The following is a 19939-nucleotide window of genomic DNA, read 5'->3' on the forward strand; positions in this document are numbered from 1 at the left end:
TAACATCAACTGTCAGATGATCATTGAAAAAAATTATCTTGGAAGTTGTGTCTTTCAATGGATCTTGTATAATCTTAATATACTCAATCATTTAACAAACATTTATTAAGCACCTACTTGTGCTGTGTTAGAAATCCAAACACAAGCAGGCTGAAAGATAGTTCCTTCATCTGAATGTATGAAATTCCAGGGTAGAAGTGAGCTTCAGGATGAAGAGACTTCTCAGGAATTGTAGAGGAAGTTCTGGAGTGTAGCCTGGAGATGAATATTCATACAAAATAGCTTATTAAAGAAAAATCTTTGAGTGGTGTTTCTCTTGATAGAATGAAAAAAACACACATAATTAAATCAACAAACCATAAACAATGAGTTCTTATATTCTCTATAACTATCTTTGAATTTTGTTACTATCAAGATGTGGTTTGTGGTGGAGAATGATCTCCAACAGCCTTGCTATTCCCTTCTTATATTTTCTTCTATGATACCTTTTAAAGAGATTAGCAAGTACAAATATAAGTTGGTAATCACTTATGCCTTCTTTATCACTTTCTTTTTAGAATTAACACTTTGTCATCTTTTCCATTCTTTTGAAATCTTCCCCTTTAAAGTATGTTGGAAATTGATCCCTCAATACTTTTAAAATTGTTCTGCTGCCAGCATGGATTTCCTCTCATATTTATTTGGACCTGTTCGAATTCTTTTTCTTCTGTCATTTTCTTGAGCGCCTTCCCACTTCTTCATATAGCATATTAAGTATCAAGACATTAAAAGCCCAAATGTGGTGGTTCTGTAGTTACCAATAAGGAAAATGGATTACAAAGGCAACTCTGAAAGTTCCATTCCATTTCTTTTCCTTTTGTCATAGTTATTTATCCTTCCAGTTTTATCTATAAATACTCTTATTATTACATAGCTTGATTGGGTCTCACAAAATATTTTCTTCATATTCATCATCCCCTTCTTTGCTTTTTTTCTGTTTTGAGAGATAATACTGATTGTAATTTTCAGTCCTTCTTCAAAATATTTTGCAAATGATAAAATATGCAAAACCAGTATTGCCCTTGGCTGCTATATATCTTTGCTTGCAAAGCCTGACAAGTATTTGCTATCTGAGGCAGTGTCAGAACACTTTTAGCCTCCTGATTATGGAACTTTTTTATATCTGTTAAATGTCTTTAAGAAATGAATATAGAATCAATGCCTGTACTTTATGAATTCTTTTGGGATTGGCAGGGGGAGGGAATTCCCAATTGCTTTGGGAAAAAAATCAATTTCCTACTTGTCAGTGTCAACATTTCATTTAAATAGGTCAAGATATAGCTATTGTCATTGCTTATGGTATTGGTTCTCTATCCTTTCTTCTAATTTAATATCAGTTTTGACTTGTAGCCACTCGTTCTCACTTCATTAGGCAGCTGATTCTGAAATGATCCCATTATATTTAAGCAGTACTTGTCAAGATAGTCAATTTCATTTTTCGAGGGTATAATATTGCTTGGGTCCAGGTCCTTTTGAATCTCTTCTTGAAAAAGGTATTCATGACATAAGAGACTGAGGCTTCTGAATAATCTAAAAGTCTTTAATTTGTTTAATTTCTAAATCTTGAATTACATTTTCTAGAGCATTTATCATTCTCTTCTTCTGTACCCATCTTTGCACTGAAATCATTGACTTGCTTTGGATTCTCTTTTCCAGTTCTAGACAGAATTTCTCTAAGTCTTAGTCCTTTGCAATAAATGTTGACACAAATTGCCATTATCAACATGAGGTAGTATCCTTTTCCATGCTACTTACAAGCACTCTAAGTGAGATGAACAAACATCTCATGAAATGATGCTTATTGCTCTTGGGAATCATCAAACCAATTCCATCAACTTTATTTGGCTCTTCAAGGGCATCCTCTGGGTAATCCTTCCATTTCACTGCAACTTATGTCTTATGATATCATTTATTGTAAGGCTATTGGTATGAGTGTATTTCATTTCTTCTGGAAGTGTATCAACATGATCACTGAGCAAAGATCTCACATTTAGAGTTCTGACATTTAAATGAATGTTTGTAGATAATCTTAAAGTAATGTGCTTCTTACCACCCTCTACCCCCTTTTCCTGCTTCTTTACAATTATTTCTGCTAAAGAAGAGCAAGACTACAGAAGACAAAGCCATCTTGTGCTTTTTTTCCATGTCATTGGTTTTCATGACCAAAGAATTCATGGTCTACTAGCCAAAGTTATCAGGTGTTGAATCTATCTACAGACAGTTAGGCTGGTTCTTGAAAAGGATACATGGTTTGTTGCCAGGACTCAAATCATAATTTTAGTTTAATAAAGTCAGTCAAAGCTTGTGCACTGCCTTCAAGAATTGTAGTTCACTTTCTGATCTCCATCTTCGCCCCGGTGGAAGCAGGACTAGTGTGTCCAAGTGGCCGCCATGCAGCTGTTTGTCCCCGCGCAGGCTTTGCACACCCTTGAGGTGACCGGGTGAGAGACCGTCACCCAGATCAAGGTCCATGTGGTGTCCCTGGAGGGCATCGCCCCCGAGGACCAGGTCCTGCTTCTAGGAGGCTCCCCGCTGGAGGTTGAAGCCATATTGGGGAAGTGCGGGATGGAGGCCTTGTCCACCCTGGAAGTGGCTGGCCGGATGCTAGGAAGTAAAGTCCATGGCTCTCTGGCCCGAGCTGGAAAAGCGAGGGGGCAGACTCCCAAGGTGTCCAAGCAGGAGAAAAAGAAGAAGACTGGGCGTGCTAAGAGGAGGATGCAGTAAAACTGATGCTTTGTCAACGTAGTGCCCACCTTTGGCAAGAAGAAGGGCCCCAATGCCAACTCCTAATCCCCTGGTACTTTGTCTCCAATAAAGCCGCTAGGAATCTAAAAAAAAAAAAAAGAATTCTAGTTCACCTTCATGCCCTAATAAAACATTGAAATAGCATTCATATACATTAAGCAACTAAAATTGCTTTATCACTCATTCATACTGCAAATATTCAATTGAATTCAACATTTATTGAGCATCTTTTCTATTCAAGGCACTATTGTAGGATAACTGGGTATAAAGCCAAGCATGAGCAGCTTTCCAGAGGACTGTTGCTGTGAACAGCTTTCAAGGTTCTGATTACATAGTATAGCAAACTCTCTATGTATTCAAGAACAAGTCAGAGCAAAACATTCATAGAAAATAAAAAAAAAAAACCAGGATTCACAATGTTGCAACTTATCACAGAAAATCAAAATATAGCATTCACCATGTCACAACTCAACAATTTATCCCTAAAATGGCCACATAGTTTTCGCCAAAGTTGGCACATAGTTTTAAACAAAGTACATTCATTTAGTCAATCACAAAATCCTTAATTCAATCACAGATTCCTTCCTTCCTTCCTTCCTTCCTTCCTTCCTTCCTTCCTTCCTTCCTTCCTTCCTTCCTTCCTTCCTTCCTTCCTTCCTTCCTTCCTTCCTCCCTTCCTCCCTCCCTTCCTCCCTCCCTTCCTCCCTCCCTTTCTTTCTTTCTTTCTTTCTTTCTTTCTTTCTTTCTTTCTTTCTTTCTTTCTTCCCTCCTGTGTGTCTTCTTCACCGTCTTCTTTCTATGAATTGATGCCATGTCTTAGTGATTGCAAGCAACAGTTTAGTCTATGATGATGGATAAGGTTCCAGTACAGTTTTATTAATTGGAGTTCTATGGGGGTATTTTGAGGTTGTCTGCCGACTAAAAGACAGTGAACTTCTGATGTATAATTCTAGCTACCATAGTATGTTTTACTAGATATTTGGAAGATATTGAATTTTTATATCTGTGCTGATGTACTGCACAATTTCTGGCATATTATTGCATAATCTATAATAATCATATAGTCTGAGGTCCTTAAGAATAACCCTTCTATAATTTCTAATGACAATGACCAGATCATGAATTGCTGTCATATACTCCTCCATTTTCATAAGCAAATAAATCCACATGACTCTGTCACTCATTCTATACTTCTTTGTCAACATATTGTTGATTAAGTTCATGAGTCTTTTGATTCTATCCTTGGATTTTAGCTATTTCATAGGCTCCATTTGGAGGTAAACTACTTACATTTGGCAAATATGATGGCCTGTACATGTCATTGGTTCTTACTATTGCTTGGTGAAACAATGTATTTTTATTCTAAAAGTTTCTAAAATTTTTTAACCATTTTTTAATGTGCCATAGGAATCCATATCAATATTTTTCTTACCTTTTAGTCCTATTTTTTTTTACTGCTATTCTGCAAAATTTTGAGATGATATTTCCCTAATCTGCTATGGTCTCTTTTACAATTCCTATTAAACTTTGATTTCAGGCTTCCAGTTAGTCTCTTAACATATTTGTTCATAGCTTTCTCTTTAATAGCTTTAAACTTGATTTATTTATATTTGATGTTTTGTTTGGAAGAGACTACATTATTTATATGTGTTGCCTTTATCTGTTGCTTCCAAGTGAATTTCAGTTTCAGGCTCAAAGTCTTCAGCATTATTATTATTATTATTATTATTTTTTTTGCTGTTGTTGATTTTGCATATGTGATGGTCCAAACTTTCAAATCTCAGTGATTAAGATAATTGAGACTGGGTTCCATTTTATGGGAGTAGATTGTGAGTTTGGTTTTTATCATGTCAAGTTTGATCAGACAGTAAGACATTAATGTAGAAACTCCCCACCTAGCTCATTATCACTTGTATAGGCACTGGACATTCCACGGATATTATGTAAAAGATGTACTGCTGAAACTGGAATGGTAGGGGGAAGATTAACAAAGGTTAAAAACTCTTAAAGTGTCTAAGTAAGGGCACAGCACTATCAAGAGTGAGATAAGGGATGGTGATGCAATTTAATTTGATGTATCATAGACTCAGCTTTGTGTCTGACAAGGTGCTGTGATAGCCTTTTGTCTTCTGACCAACCTCCTAATCTGCCTCATTTGTTACGTGATGTGTCTCTCATATTTAGTAAATGTTTAGATTGTAATTGAACATTGAAATGTGTTGTCTTTGTGATCTAAAAATTATGGAACAAATACCTTACTGACAATAGCTCAACACCACAGCTTCTATTTTCTCATTGTAGCAATCAATAGCAAATGTAAAGTTGGTATATTTGATTAATGGATGATATGATTTTCTATTTGGAAATATACAAATAGATTTTTTTTTAAATGCACAGAGCATTGTTCTTTTCCTGTGGCTAAAACAACTTACATTGTAGACCCATTGATACCTTTAATAATACATTGGCAGAGCTAGTCCCTTAATTATATAGTGTTGGTCCATATTTATGATAGGTAATATTTTTGTGAAATATTGTCACAGGTAATCCATCAGATTATATGCTGAGATTGGTTTAAAACATAGACATAAATGAAATTCAAGGGTAACACTATTTTCTAAGAAGGGCATGATCAAAGTGTTCTGGCTAGGGAAATGAGAGAGACTATTATGTTCTTTTAAATGTAACAGAAGTGTCTGAAAAATAGAATGTTTTGGTTTCATTCTTGTTCTGGTGAGGGGGGAATGGCTTTTGTCTGAAGACTACTCACATGGTCAGGTAATGTGACTGAATATTAATTCTGGGTAGTACATAGTATTTGAGAAGGGGTTAGGACTGGTTAAGAGGTTAGAGGCTCTTGGGACATGTAAGATCTTGAGTAATTTCAACTTAAAAGACATAAAAAGGCATATGCTGCCCTGAATGAATTTTAGATGGCAATTGTTTGCTCACAGCTAAAAGTAGGCATCAGTAAAAATTGAAGATTATACTATAGTATATTAATAAAAGAAAGCTCCCCAGTCTTATAATCTTTGTATAAGGACAGACAAGACTCCCGTGACAAGCTTAGCATTTCTTGCTAGAAAGCTTACAGGTGAGACGAACAATCTAAAATTACAATTTTTTATCTTCCTTAATTAGACTTGAGCTTACTGTAGATCTAGCTAAAGCTGTGAGAAAATTCAAGTGATAATTCATGTTATCAGGTCCCCAGAAAATGGGTATGGGGTCTGAGGTGACTGAGAGATTTGCCTAAATGATCTATTGATGAACAGAGCAGCCCATGAGAGGTCTATATTTTTCAGATGGAAAAATATCTTCTACAGATGCAGAATATAAACACTTCTGAAATCCAATTCTAATACTGCTTTTATATATGTCATTTCAGAATAAAATTTAATTCACATTACTTTTATGTGGGGCATCAATTAATAAGTGCCATTAAACAATGCACTAATGACATCTAGCATTTAATGAATGCCTCATAACCTTTTGATCATTGAATATTTCATAAACTAAGGACCTAAGAAATGCCATACTGGTATCTCTAATATTATATTCACCCTTTGTCACCAATGCCAAGGACGCTAAGTTATTTTTTCAAAATATTTTTCACTCAGTTAAATCAACTAGTCTTTTAGAAATACTAGGCACAGACACTTTCCTTGACTCTGAAAAACCTCTAGTTGTGCTTCAGTCATAATAATAATAATAATAATAATAAACAGCTAGTATTCATGTGGCATTTAATCCTTACAGCAACCCTGAGAGGTAGAAATTATTGCTCCATTTTACAGATGATGAGGAAACTGAGGCTAAGAGACTTAGCTACATTTTACATAGCTAGTAAGTATCTAAGGCTGGATATGAACTCAGATATTCCTATCTTCAGCTAAGTGCCTCAGTGGATAGAGCACAAGGACTGAAGGCAGGAAGGCCTGAGTTCAAATCCATCTTCAGATACTTATCAGCTTTGTGACCCTGGGCAAGTCATTTAACTTCTGTTTGCCTTAATCAACTGGAGAAGGAAATGACAAACTGCTCTGGTATCTTTGCCAAGAAAACCCCATGGGCAGTATGGTCCATGAAGTAACAAAGAGTTGGACACAACTGTACAACAACAAATTCCTGATTTCAGGCCCAGTGCTCTATCCACTGTGCCATCTGACTGCCTCCTAACAAAGTTAACATTTATAACTACATAAGAGAGGGACCTTGACATAGTGGATGGAAGGCAGGTCTGACCCTAGACAAGTCACTTAACTTCCCAGGGTTCCAGGCAACTCTCTAAGATTATTAGTTATAGACCAATTGTAAATGATAATTGGTGAAGGGAATTTCCACACTGGGACCTTCTTCAAATCATAAGTCCTGACCTAAACATACACCACCACCCTCCTAAACCTGTGAGATCCAAGTATAAAGACGTGAGCCTAGCTCTATTCATTGACAGTGGTGTATGGTGTTTCTCCAAACTGACTGCTTCATGTAAAGTGTACATATGGAAACTCATGCTGAAGAAAATTATTACTTTGATTTATTACTAGAGGCTTTCTTCATTCTCTGGTAATAATCACTTTGCAGAGCAGATGCCCATTGCATGTGTTCACTGAGCCTATGGACTCATCTATAAATTCCTGGAGAAAGCTCACTGAAGCAAAAGAAGGAGGTGACTGACCAGTGTCGGAGGCTGGTGGAAAGCCTGCCCCAAATCGTCTTGAATGAAGAACAAAGAGATCTCTCTGACCCAAAGCCTTTGTAAGTCTCCAGAGACACTTTTAATGATCCTTAGCGACTTTTCTTCCAGAACAGTAGCTGAAACAGAATGAGGGAGGGTTTAGCTAGACAAGTGCTCTTTCTCTGAAGAGGGAAAGAGATATCATAACAGAGGGAGCACTCGAAATGTTCACTAGGCAACACATAGAAGCCTGAGATACAAGAAGCTCGCCACATGGCACACAGTGCACTGAAGCATTAAATATTATGCAGACCCAATCTGATGGGGCTTTAATACTGGATGCATCCTGGAAGCCACTGGGGGCAGTGATCAAAATCGACTTGGACAAGTGACAAGTCTGAGGCTGATGTTGGTGGATTTGTTCTGAGGTAGTTTTCTGAGGTGAGGACTAGAGGTCACGAGGGAAAGATGGGGACTTAATGACAGACTAAGGAAAGGGAGAAAGGAGACAAGGAAGCAGTAAGGGGAGAGAAAGGAAAAGGAGAGGGAAAAGGAAAAGGAGAGGGGAAAAGAATTGGAGAGGAGAAAGGGAGAGTGGAAGATAAGCATGAGGGATAAGACTTGGGGAGAAAAGATTTGAAGGAGAAAGAAAAGTGAAGAAAAGAGGAATTAAAAGGGAGGGACGAAGAGGCAGGCAAGCTGAAGGATGAGGGGTGGAGAAGAAATGGGAGAAATGGGATAAGAGAAAGGAGGAGAAAGTGGGAGAGAAGAGGAGGGGAGATTGGATTTGGGGAAACGAGGAGGGGTGGGGAGTGAGGTTGGAAAGAGAGATAAGGAAGAGGGGAGAGGGAGGGAGAGAGGAGCCAAGAGAAGGGAGGGGAGACCGTGGGAGCGAGATTGGGGGCGGGTGGGGAACGAGGGAGAGAAGAAGAGGGAGGGAGAGAGAGAGAGAGAGAGAGAGAGAGAGAGAGAGGCGAGAGGGAAGCAAAGTGCATTGTGTCTAACTGCAGCGGCGGCGGCGGCGGCGCCGGAGCCCAGCCCGTCGGTCGGCGCGGCGGCGGCTGCAGCCCCGGCCCCGGCCCGGCCCCGCCGCGGACGCGAGGGGAGGCTAGGCACTAGAGGCAGGCAGGAAGCGAGGCGAGCCATGGAGCCGCGGGCGCTCATCACGGCGCTCAGCCTGTGCCTGAGCCTCTGCTCTCTGGGGCTGCTCGTCACGGCCATCTTCACCGACCACTGGTACGAGACCGACCCCCGGCGGCACAAGGAGAGCTGCGAGCGGAGCCGCGCGGGAGCCGACCCACCGGACCAGAAGAACCGGCTCATGCCCCTGTCCCACCTGCCGTTGCGGGACTCGTCCCCGCACGGCCGCAAGCTGCTCCCAGGCTGGCGCAGCCCCGCGGCCCCTGAGGCAGCGGCGGCCGGAGGAGGGGGAGGAGGCACTGGCGGCCCCGGCGGCCCCGGCAGCGGTGAAAGCGGCGGCAGCGGCCGCGGCGCCGGGCGGCCGGAGGACGAGCTGCTGCTGCTGGAACACTGGCGGTCCCTGTTGGGGCTCGGCGTGCTGGAGTCCGAGTGCGGCCGCCCGCTCTTCGCCACCTACTCCGGCCTCTGGAGGAAGTGCTACTTCCTGGGCATCGATAGGGACATTGACAACCTGATCCTCAAAGGTGAGGGGACAGCGCCAAGGGGGAGGGGGATGCTCTAGGCTCCCTCTGCCCCTAAGAGCAGGAGGGAAGCCGGAGGCTCGTGGGTGGCCCTTTGGACAGCTCCCTCCGACAGCGCGCACACTCCTTCTGGACAGGGGGAGAGCACGGGCAGGCGGGACGTGGCCCCAGCTCTCCTTGGCATGGCACTAAGTCACGATCATGCTCACCATCCCTTTCTCCCACTCTTTTCCTTCGAATTCTTTCCACCTGTCCTCCCTTTTCTCGCTTCTTTCCCTCCTCTTCTGCACTCCTCAGCTCCTTTTCTCTTTCTTCCCATTTTCCCTCTTTTTTCTTCCCTCATATTCCCCTCTCTGCTTTTGCCTCCTAAATCCTCTTTTTCGTTCCTGCTTTTTGCTGCCTGTCTCTTCTTTTTCACTCTCCTCTTCCCTATCTGTCTTTGTGTGCATGTCTGTCTCGGTATGCATGTGTACGCCTTGTCTGTCTACCTCTCTACTCCATTAGTGACTGTCAAAAAACCCCTTCCAACTAGGCTTCTTCCACAACTTATGCTTTGCTTCCGAATGCTTTTAGAGTATAGGTTTTCTCTTGGATGAAAAGCGGTGCAAACCCCGGAGGGGACAAACCGGCATTCTCTTGGTCTGTGTACTGAATTGGGTTCTGTCTGAACTGATGCACTCATTGCAGCCAGCAGAAGCTAATGGAGAGCTATAATACAAAAGAAACAGAGGTTAGGGCTGCCAACGTACAAGATGCAAGGAATTTGCAGCTTAGCCCCAAAGCGCCCGCAATTCATTGGTTGCAGGCAAGCTATAGCAGTCCATATGGCAGATACTAACACCTACTTTCCTAAGGCTTTCTGATGAATCACCACGCCAACTGCGGTGCCTAGGCACACCAGGGTGAGCTAAAGATAGAGAAGCAGTCATAACCCTTTCAAGGTAGAACTTCAACACTTTAAATATTAACACATTCTCTTTTCAGAACATGCTTCTCTTTGATCGTGTGCCACCGACGTGTTAAATTTTGTTTTTGTTTTTGTAGAGGGCACTCACTCAAATAGTAGCAGTAAGCTCATTTAAAAATCTTCGAAACACTTACTTCGATGCCTGAAGCTGTCGGTGTACTTTAAAAGTTTCCACAGCAATCACATTCCTGTAAACGTTTTGTTTTAGTAGGTGTGTGTTCCTTTTATTTTTACACGCTCACATTTAATATTGAAACATTTTCCTGAGCTTTGGGAAATAAAAAAGCTCGTTTCTTGTTGGTACACTATTAAAGAAGTAGAAACACTCAGAAATCAGTTCATTTTAATGTTCCAGCCCCCTTGTCTAACTTATAAACAACTGAACAGATTTATATCCAGTTATTGCTCGAAATGAAATTGGATAGAAAGAAGTTAATAATGTTTTGGCCTTCAGAGTGATGCAAGTTGCCACATTTCTCATTTCTCAAATATGTCAACTTCCCCTTTCCCAGAGCTAACTCAGCTGGATGCTGCCATCAAAATCTGCTGGTGCATGGAAAGACTCCAACTCTTTTCATGAAGGTCTGAGACCTCCTCTGGAAAGTATACCTGTCCCCCCCTTCTCACTAGCATCCAGATATGATTTCATCTCATGAAGAGGCTGCATAATTCATTCTGATCAGAGTATACAACATGAAAAAAGGTAGTTTGGAGTATTTGTCCACTCAGTTACAGAACATCATTGAGACAAAGCAGTCGCAAAAGCTAGGTAGTCTTTCTCTAGAGATGGCAAGTACTGCATTTCCTTATACTCCACTCCCCCCCCCCCCATCCTGCTCTAGACTGTGTGTGTGTGTGAAAGTTATATCCTCACTAATGTCTGAATAATAGTAGGGCAGTGTTCAGATCCAAATAGAGTGAGTAGGAATATCCCCAGGGATCGTTATATCCTCTCCCACCCCCCCCCCCCCATTAGACTTTAAAAAGTATTGTGCTTCATTCAGATACAAAACCAGTTGGCACCTATTGGCCATTCTCTACTTTTATATTGTCTTCTACTGACACATTTGTATGAATGTTGTATTCACCCAGTAGAGTAAACTCCTTCAGGGAGAGGGAGTTGTTTTTGCCTCCATGTTTCCAGTCTTGCACATAGTAGGTACTGAATGGATCCTTGCAAAACTGAATTGGATTAGCACACTGAGATCATAGAATTTTAGAAGGGAACTCAGAGCTCATCTAATCCAATTTACAGGAGGAATCCCATCTACTAACATCACTGACAGATGGTCATCCATCTTCCAGTGATGGAGAGCTCAATGATATTACAAAGCAGTTCATTTATGCTAGCAAAAGCACCCAGAGTTTTCCAGATATGAATCCATTTGATATGACTGGATACATTTAGATTGTTTTTGAGTCAAAATTATGTAGGCTCTATCATATTGATGGTATCCAAATAATTCTGTGTATTGTGTGTAAAGAGATGAGAGGGATCATCTTGGCTCTGGCACCAACTTACTGTGAGTTTGGTCAAATTACTTAACCTCTCTGGGTCCCAGCCTTTTCATCTGTGAAATGTGATAATTGTAGTAGATCAGAGCTAAAGACCCTCACTGGACTAATATTTGATGCCTTGTAAAATTGTATTTTTGTAATGTTAGTTCCAAGGGAAGCCATTGTGGTGGAGGAGGACGCCAAGGTGTTTGTAGCACCCACTAAGTAACAAGCCCTATGCTGGGTGCTGGAAATACAGTCTAAATGGAGACAGTTCTGGGCCCCAAGGAAGTTATATTCTATGTGGGTCGGGGTGTTCAGCCTGTGTACAGATAAATAAATTCAAGGTAATTTGAGGAGGAAGAGATCACTAATAACTGGTAAGATCAGGAGATAACAGTCTCAGAGGAAGATAATTCTGGGAGGCAGAGGCAAGGATGGGCTGTATTCAAGGCATCAGAGACAGCATGTAAAATGTGCAGAGACAAAAAAAAATTGAGTTCAAGTGATAACTACTAGTCCAGTTTGGAACACAGAATATACAAAAGGGAATAAATATGAATGTCATAAAGCTCTACAGGTAGTTTGGAATTTGATTATGAAGTGTGATAAATATATGTCCAAGGAATTTGTATTTTATTCTAGAAGTAATCGTGAGTCATTGGTGGAATATATTGTCACACCTTAGTTTCATTAAAAACGGAATGAACTCAGGTCCTCCTGACTCCAAATCCAGCTTCAGGCACTTACAAGCTGTGTGACCCTAGGCAAGTAACTTGACTGTAACTGCCTTCCTCCTTCCCCCACCCAGAATAAAGGAATGGAAACTTTAGGGGAAAGAAAAGAATCTGGTTTGATCTCCCCAGCTCAGTTCTGTCATAAATCAAATGGGTGACCTTGGATAAGTCAATTGAACTCTCTGGGCTTGAGTAACCACATCTTCTAGAAAAGGGGGTTAAACTAGGTAATGGATAAAACACCTTTTAGCTTTAAAATTCAATGAATAATAATGTTAGATTCAATGTATTTTGTTTAGGCTGAGGCCTTTTTCACTAATATGAAGTAAGGATTTTCACTTTTAATTTTTGCTGTTTGTCATTAATAGATGCTATGTAGCTTTCTTTCTCTTTCTTTCCTTCCTTCCTTCCTTCCTTCCTTCCTTCCTTCCTTCCTTCCTTCCTTCCTTCCTTCCTTCCTTCCTTCCTTCCTTCCTTCCTTCCTTCCTGGAAATTGGGGTTAAGTGACTTGCCCAAGGTCACATGGCTAGTTTTTGTGTTGTGTCTGAGGCCGGATTTGAACTCAGGTCCTCCTGACTCCAGTGCTCTATTCACTGTGCCACCTAGTCATCCCCTCTCCTAATATTTCTTGATAATTGATAAGTGGCTTAAGATCCCATTTCCATTTTCATATGTTAAATGTGGGTGGTGGTACGTATCTACTTCATAAAAAAACACATGCAGAAAGATCCCAAAGTACTCACCTCACCTGGGGAAATCTTACATAGAATAATATTAGAAAGTCTGTTTAGGAACTAAAATTCTGCTCAGATGATGAACTCTCAATGTAAATATATCTTGGTAATTCCTGGGGATCTAGACTCATTCTAAAGACAAAGATTAGCAGAGCATACCAGACTGACCTTAGAGTGCATGTGGACTTCCAAGTAAATTGTAGGTATTAGTTCAAACATCTCATATGTCCTGTGTTTTGGAATGGATTAGAAACAAGAATATAGCCAGTCTTGCATGTCATGATTTTCAATCCACGACAGAAGGACTATTGGGGTCAATGATGATACTGTGTGAAGTAAGAACTCCTGGGCCTGTTCCAAAACAGGTATACACAAAATGAGCTAGGTCTTCAGCAGATTGCTCTTTGGGAAGGATAAGCCAAAGGGACATTGTGTCGAGCAATGTGTCTCAGGAAGCTAATGAACAAGAACACTTTTGCCAACATATTTTTTATAGTATACAGAAAGAAAGCAATAACAAATTTCTCAAAATTCTAGAGGGCAAAAAAAGGAAGTGGAATTTAGTGATTCCTGGTTCTCTTTCCAGAGGTTTATTGTATGTTGTCTTCTATGTTCTCTAAATATATATGTATGTATATTTATACACATGTATTTATATATACAAACACATTCATCATATTATATATTTATATATAATCTATAACATAATCTATACATATTAATAAAATGTATATTACATATTTATATAATATATAAACCAAAACATTCTTAACCTATTTTATTTATTAAATTATTGAAAGCACTGAACTTCTATTAGAAGAAATTTTAAAAAACAACAGCTAGGTAATGCCATGATTGGAACATTGGGCCTGGAGTCAGGAAGACCTGAGTTCAAATCCAGTCTCAAACATTTACTAGCTTTGTGACCTTGGGTACTTCTGTTTGCCCCAGTGTTTTCAACTGTAAAATAGGGATGATAAGGGCACCTACCTCCCAGTATTGTTGTGAAAATCAAATGAGAAAAATTTATAAAGTGCTCAGAACAATGTTTGGCACATAGTAATTCATGATTGAAATTAAGGTAAACTGAGGCACAAAATTCCAGGCACATCAATTTATTGATACAGTTAGCAGTTACCAATCAAAAAGGTTTCTCAGCTCCCCAGCAAGCCAAAACACCCAGAATAAGGGCAGGTAAATAATTTTTATAGATAAAAGGAGGAGCATCCAAGAAAGAAAGGAAAAAAGAAGGCAGCAGCAAAGATGGGGAAAACAATATTTTTGTTTGTTACATAGCTTGTAGTATCATAGGTTTAGGGAACAGTATGATTGACTGGAAATTGGGAATGAGGGTCTAGCAACAACTCCTCATTCCATCCTGTTGCTAAGAAATGTTTACTTTTTGAGTCCACCTAGAAGGACAGTTTAGCAATAATGGACCAGACTATCTTGGATAACAGATCAAACTCCCTATCATCCACCTGCATCCTTCAAGGACAACAAATTTCCTTGAGGCAAGAATAGAACAGTGATCAGTAAACTTCAAAACTTAACTCAGAGACAATGAATGATTTACAAGAAAGCTGAATTTCCAAACTTAACTCTGAGATAAATGAAACATGACTTAGTTACAAAAATGTCAGCAGTGACACAGAATGAAATTCATAACAAAATAGAATCAATTACAAAAATGCAGACAATATCAATTTTATTTTCTCAGTAGGTACTTAATAAATGCTTGTTTTTTTCCTTCCTAGACATATAGAATCTTAGAGTTAGATAGGATTGGAGACTTCTAGTTCAACTTACTACTCAGTGATGAGGAAATGTCTTGTTCAACATTTTTTTTCCTTCCTAGACATATAGAATCTAAGAGTTAGATAGGATTGGAGACTTCTAGTTCAACTTACTACTCAGTGATGAGGAAATGTCTTGTTCAACATCTCTAGTAGATGGTACATATAGTCTCTTCTTGTAACTCTAGTAATGAGGAAATCACTATTTTACAAGACAACCTGTTTTGATTTTGGACAACTCTTGATGTCTAAAAGTTCTTTGTTATATGGAGTTGATATGATAGTCTAAACCTCTGTTGTTATTTTTTGTTTATTTGTTTTCATTCATTTTACGTTTTGTCTCCCTACATTACGTAAGGCTTTCCTGTCACATGTTGTCTCTGCCCTATATGTCCTTCCTTTTACTATATAACATCCCTGTCCCTTTTACTGGAAATGTCTCTATCTGGTGATCTCAGTGTTGGAAATTTCCATGACCAATGCTGTGTTCAAGCAGACTTCACCAACCAGTCCTTAGTATCTCTCTGCCTTTGACATCCATGATATAAAACAAATTATATGTACCTAAGTGAGAACCTTGTCTTCCCTATAAAAGCCATGGAAACCTGCTTCATTGCTGCCCTTGCAGGTGGGTTGCCCCAGTATATATGGATAACTGTTGTAAGTAAAATTGTCCTGGGAGCTATTAGGGTGTCATGTCAGCCTACATTACTGAGTTGCCCTGGTATAGAGGATGAAGTACTATGGCATCTTTCCCCTAGAACTAGGAAGAGTCACAGGAGATTTTCATGACCTGGATGTGCCAAGTCTGGATGACAGATTCCTATAGTATCATCCTTGATCCTCCTCCTGTCATGGCCTGAAGATCATGACACCTCAGACCCACTGCTCTTCTTAGTCATAGCCTTGCCTGCCTTTTCCATTACCTTCCCTGCTTCCAGGGGCATCCATGATTGTTTATCCTGATTCATCTCCTTTCAAGGGAGCCTCATGTCAGTTCAGATGTACCTGCACTAAAGACCTCTTGCTTTCAGGGCAAATCTGCTTTTTGGGAAAGTTTCTAGTTCCCAAAGTAGTTGCAACACTCTGGGACAGTTAAATCCAATACCTTGTCATTTTTTATTTTGCCTTTAAAAACAAAGTTCCTTAATCTGGGATAGGAGTCCATGGATAGATTTCATGGAGTCTATAAATTTGGATGGGAGCAAAATTATATCTTTATTTCAATATGACTGATTTCCTTTGTAATCTTGAGCATTTTATTTTATGCATTTAAAAAATTCTTTTGAGAAGGGTTTCAGAGTCTTCCCCAGACTGTCATCAAAGAGGTCCATGACATAATGCATGTAAGAATCCCTAATCTGGAACAACATAGACTAAGTCTATTTTCTCTTCTTTATGACATACTTTCAAATTCTTGAAGACATCTCTCCCCTGTCTCTCCCCTTGGTCTCCCTCAGGCTAAAGGACCCCAGTTCCTTTGATGATTTTCTATACGACAGGGTTTTTAATTGGTTTGTACTCTCCTTCTAGTAGTAAGAATGTACACAAACCACACAGGATGAGAATTCGTGGGTGGATTGCAATATCTACTGATGAGATCATTGAAGTAACAAAGCCGTATGGCTTCTAAAGCTCTCCCCATCCATGGCCCTCCTCTGGACACCTTTTAGTTCATCAATGCCTCTCCTAAAATGTCCTGCCCAAAACTGAATGGAAAAGCATTGGGGTAGCCCAGAGAGCAACGGAAGAATTCTTTCTAGTAATTCAGTTCAAATTCTTGAAAAATTGCTTTTTTACAGCAATAGCTGGTGCGTTTTGTTTGATGTCCCAGGTAGTATAAGCACTGACTAGGCACTGGGTTTTTATTGACCAAAGCCAGGAATTGTTTCTTCAATACCTATTCCTAGTCTTCTTGCATAGGTCGGTGGTGAATTTGAGGATCTGAACCTAAATTGCTAAGATTTAGAGCAAAATTGACAGCTCAAAGTCTCCAAACACCTTCTGTTGTTGATGGGGATGTCCTTAATGGGGATCTTCAATAAAGTTTGTAAGATGGCAGTTTGGGGAATATAAGAAAGGGAGTTTGGGGAATACAGGTTAAGTTCTTTCAGGGACATTGTCATATGGCCAAAGTAAGTGTGGGGATGTCGAGGAAGGACAGTTGTTGATTAAGGCTTTTTCTCAGGAGTGGGCCTTTTAATAATAAAGGTGAATGAATAGAGGATGGATTATGAAGTGTCAAAATACCAGTCCTGGTTGAGGAGTGGGCAATCCATAGTCCAATAACTCCTTAATTTCAATCAAATCAATGTGTAGACAGGTGAACAATTAGAGATAAATTCAGTTAAGAAAATATGTTGATAATGCTTCATTATTTGGAGGCAAATATGTTTGGCAAATCAACACTTGATAGCATTTTTTAATGTATTACTAAAAACAAAAGGTTGAAGAATTTTAAAAGGAAAAAATCTGAAGAGGAAATTGAATCATTGAAATAACATTAAAATTACTTAACTTTAATTTCTTACATTTAACTAAAAATGATAAGTATAGTCTATCAACATTTATATACATATATGTAGACATATGTATGTAAACATACTTTATATATTCATATATAATATCTCTCTATCTTATTTATACAGACCAAAATGTGATGCCATTTAGCATACCTCATAAGCTAAAGGAAAATCAGTGTTCTGTTTTTTTGTCCTGCTGATGTATATGTAATATCAGAAATTAAAGCTTAAAATACTGAATAGGTGATCTATAACTGTGTAAATTATTTGTGTTTGAATGTTTTACTCAAATACTTGCAATACTAGTGGTTTCACAACTACTTTATAATCATGAGATAAATCTATATAAGTTAGGATATATAAACCTTTAAAAGTTCTGTTGTTTTTATATAAGGGGCAGAGGGGGAGAGATTTGTAAGAGTTTACATGATTTTCTTTTCATTCTACTAATGATTTATCTGTTTCCCCTGCTGTTTATTCTCTATGAAATTAATAGTCTGTGCAGGACAGCCAGACTTAGTCTTGACACATAAATAAATGTCAAAAAGCATACAAGAGTCCTTGAAAGATGTAACAACAGAGGGAACTTTGTTCGATGACACATTGATTATTCTATGAAGTGAGGCATAAAATAGGGAGACAGATGTTCACCTAAGGTGTTCACCACTGTCATGGGGGCCCAGAATGGAGCCCAAATCAAAGAGGGATTCCCTATAGATGGTGAAATCCTTCAGATGCTGCTGTCTGCTGATGACATTGTGCTGCTGGCATCAAGTCCTGGAACATTGCAGGACCTCCTAAATTAGATCTATAATCACTCAAATGAATTTGACTTGATTATCATCACAGGAAAAATCAAGTGTATGAGAATGTTTGCTGTACAGACTTTAATATGTGATTGGATGGACAAGCCTGAAAGCTTGTCTAGGGGTATAATACATATTGGATATACAGAGCAATTGGACAATGAGCTGGGCCCAGAATTGAACAGGAAGAGGAGAGCATTTGCCTTTGGGAAATGCTACAGGACTTTTAATGAGCTTTTTCCTGATGCAAAGACTCTCATTTAATCAATATTTTACTGATTTTTTAAAAAAAGAAAACACATAATGTAAAGATGGAGTTGATTACTTGGGGAATTCGGGCAAACCTCATTCTATGTATGTATGGTTCATATTCAGAAGGATAATGTTCGCCTACTAGCTTAAAATCCTCAAGTAATCAACCCACTCCTATTTTTAAACATAGTTATCACTTTCAATGATGCCCCCCCCCAACCACTTGAATTCTCCTTTAATTCAAAGAAGTATAATAAGCAAAACAAACCCATATATTGGCCATGTCTCACGACACACATCTCATTCTGTACCTATAGCCAACCAACTCTCTGTTGAAAGGGAAATGTGCTTCACTGAATATCATGGAAGACCCATTAAAAATCATTCTTTGCATGATTTTATGGAGCTGTAGGCCAAGAAATACAACAACATTGATTATTTTTACAATTTCAATGTTATTATATAAATTGTTCTCTGGTTCTATGCATTTCACTTTGCACCAGTTCATATGAGTCTTCCCAGGTTTCTCTGAAATTGTCATCATTTCTTATATCACCATAGTATTCTATCTCATTCATTTGCCATAACTTGTTCAGTCAGCCATTCTCCATTTGATGGGCATCCCTTAATTCTTTGCCACCACAAAAAGAGCTATTATTAGTATTTTCATACATATGGGTCCCTTTCTTCTTTCTTTGAACTTCTTCCCTCTTTCCTTGACAGCTTTCACACATCCTAAATGAAGAGGAGAAACAGGGTAAAGAATGTCATTAGAGGAGTGCACAGCCAGGAAAAACAAAAAGATGGGCTATATGTGTAGCAAGAACTAGAAATAACTAATAGATAGCCTCCTACAGTTTCTAGACAATGTCAAGATAATGGGAGGAAGGTTCCACCACACTGTGCGAATATCTTATGGGGACAGATTTCTGAGTGGATATGGACAATAGTTACTCAGAACTGAGGTCTGTATAGGTTATATTGTGCATTGGTGGTGGGGCTTTCTATATCAAGGAGACCACAGATCATTGGAGTATCCCAGTACTGATTTTGAAAGGTAGCTGCTAATACTATCCCATTGAATGCCAGAGTCATATCCAATGTGTCTTAGCTAGGGAAAAAGTTAAACTTAATCCTTGTCATCCATCAGATGAACTGATTGCAGACCAAACAATAATGTCATGGATGTACCCAACAGAGGATGTATTAGAAAGTGAAGAAGAGAAGAATAGCACAAATTACATTTTAGATTCAGTTATAAGCAAATTAAAATAAAGTGGGGATAAATGTAAAGTCTTGAGCTAAAACAACACTTAGGCTAAAACAATCACCTTCACCAGGGCAAGATAGTAGAGGCATGACTAGATAACAAGTCATCCAAAAGAGATCTTGGGGGTTTTATGGAAAGGCAAGCTCAACACAATTTAGTACAGTAACATGACACCCCTTTATACTCTTTTAAGAAAAGTGCAGTCTCCAGGGTTAGGAAGGTAGCAATTGTCTTG

The 19939-nt window shown here is 39.2% G+C and overlaps 1 protein-coding gene and 1 pseudogene across 1 annotated transcript in view; both read left to right on the forward strand.

The window, feature by feature from the left end:
- The first annotated feature begins 942 nt into the window (after nt 1-942).
- Nucleotides 943-2886, forward strand: LOC138148902 (ubiquitin-like FUBI-ribosomal protein eS30 fusion protein; annotated as a pseudogene).
- A 5667-nt stretch (nt 2887-8553) lies between these two features.
- TMEM178A (transmembrane protein 178A) overlaps nt 8554-19939 on the forward strand; it is an 84861-nt gene continuing 73475 nt past the window's right edge. The window contains exon 1 of the mRNA XM_069071575.1: nt 8554-9126. Within this exon, the coding sequence (XP_068927676.1) occupies nt 8607-9126 (520 nt within the window). The 5' untranslated portion in view covers nt 8554-8606. The remainder of the gene's footprint in view (nt 9127-19939) is intronic.

The sequence above is a fragment of the Petaurus breviceps genome, unplaced genomic scaffold (genome assembly GCF_028583685.1).
Source record: "Petaurus breviceps papuanus isolate PSGF00001 unplaced genomic scaffold, PetGlider_PUasm1.0 90842, whole genome shotgun sequence".
NCBI classification, from domain to species: domain Eukaryota; kingdom Metazoa; phylum Chordata; class Mammalia; order Diprotodontia; family Petauridae; genus Petaurus; species Petaurus breviceps.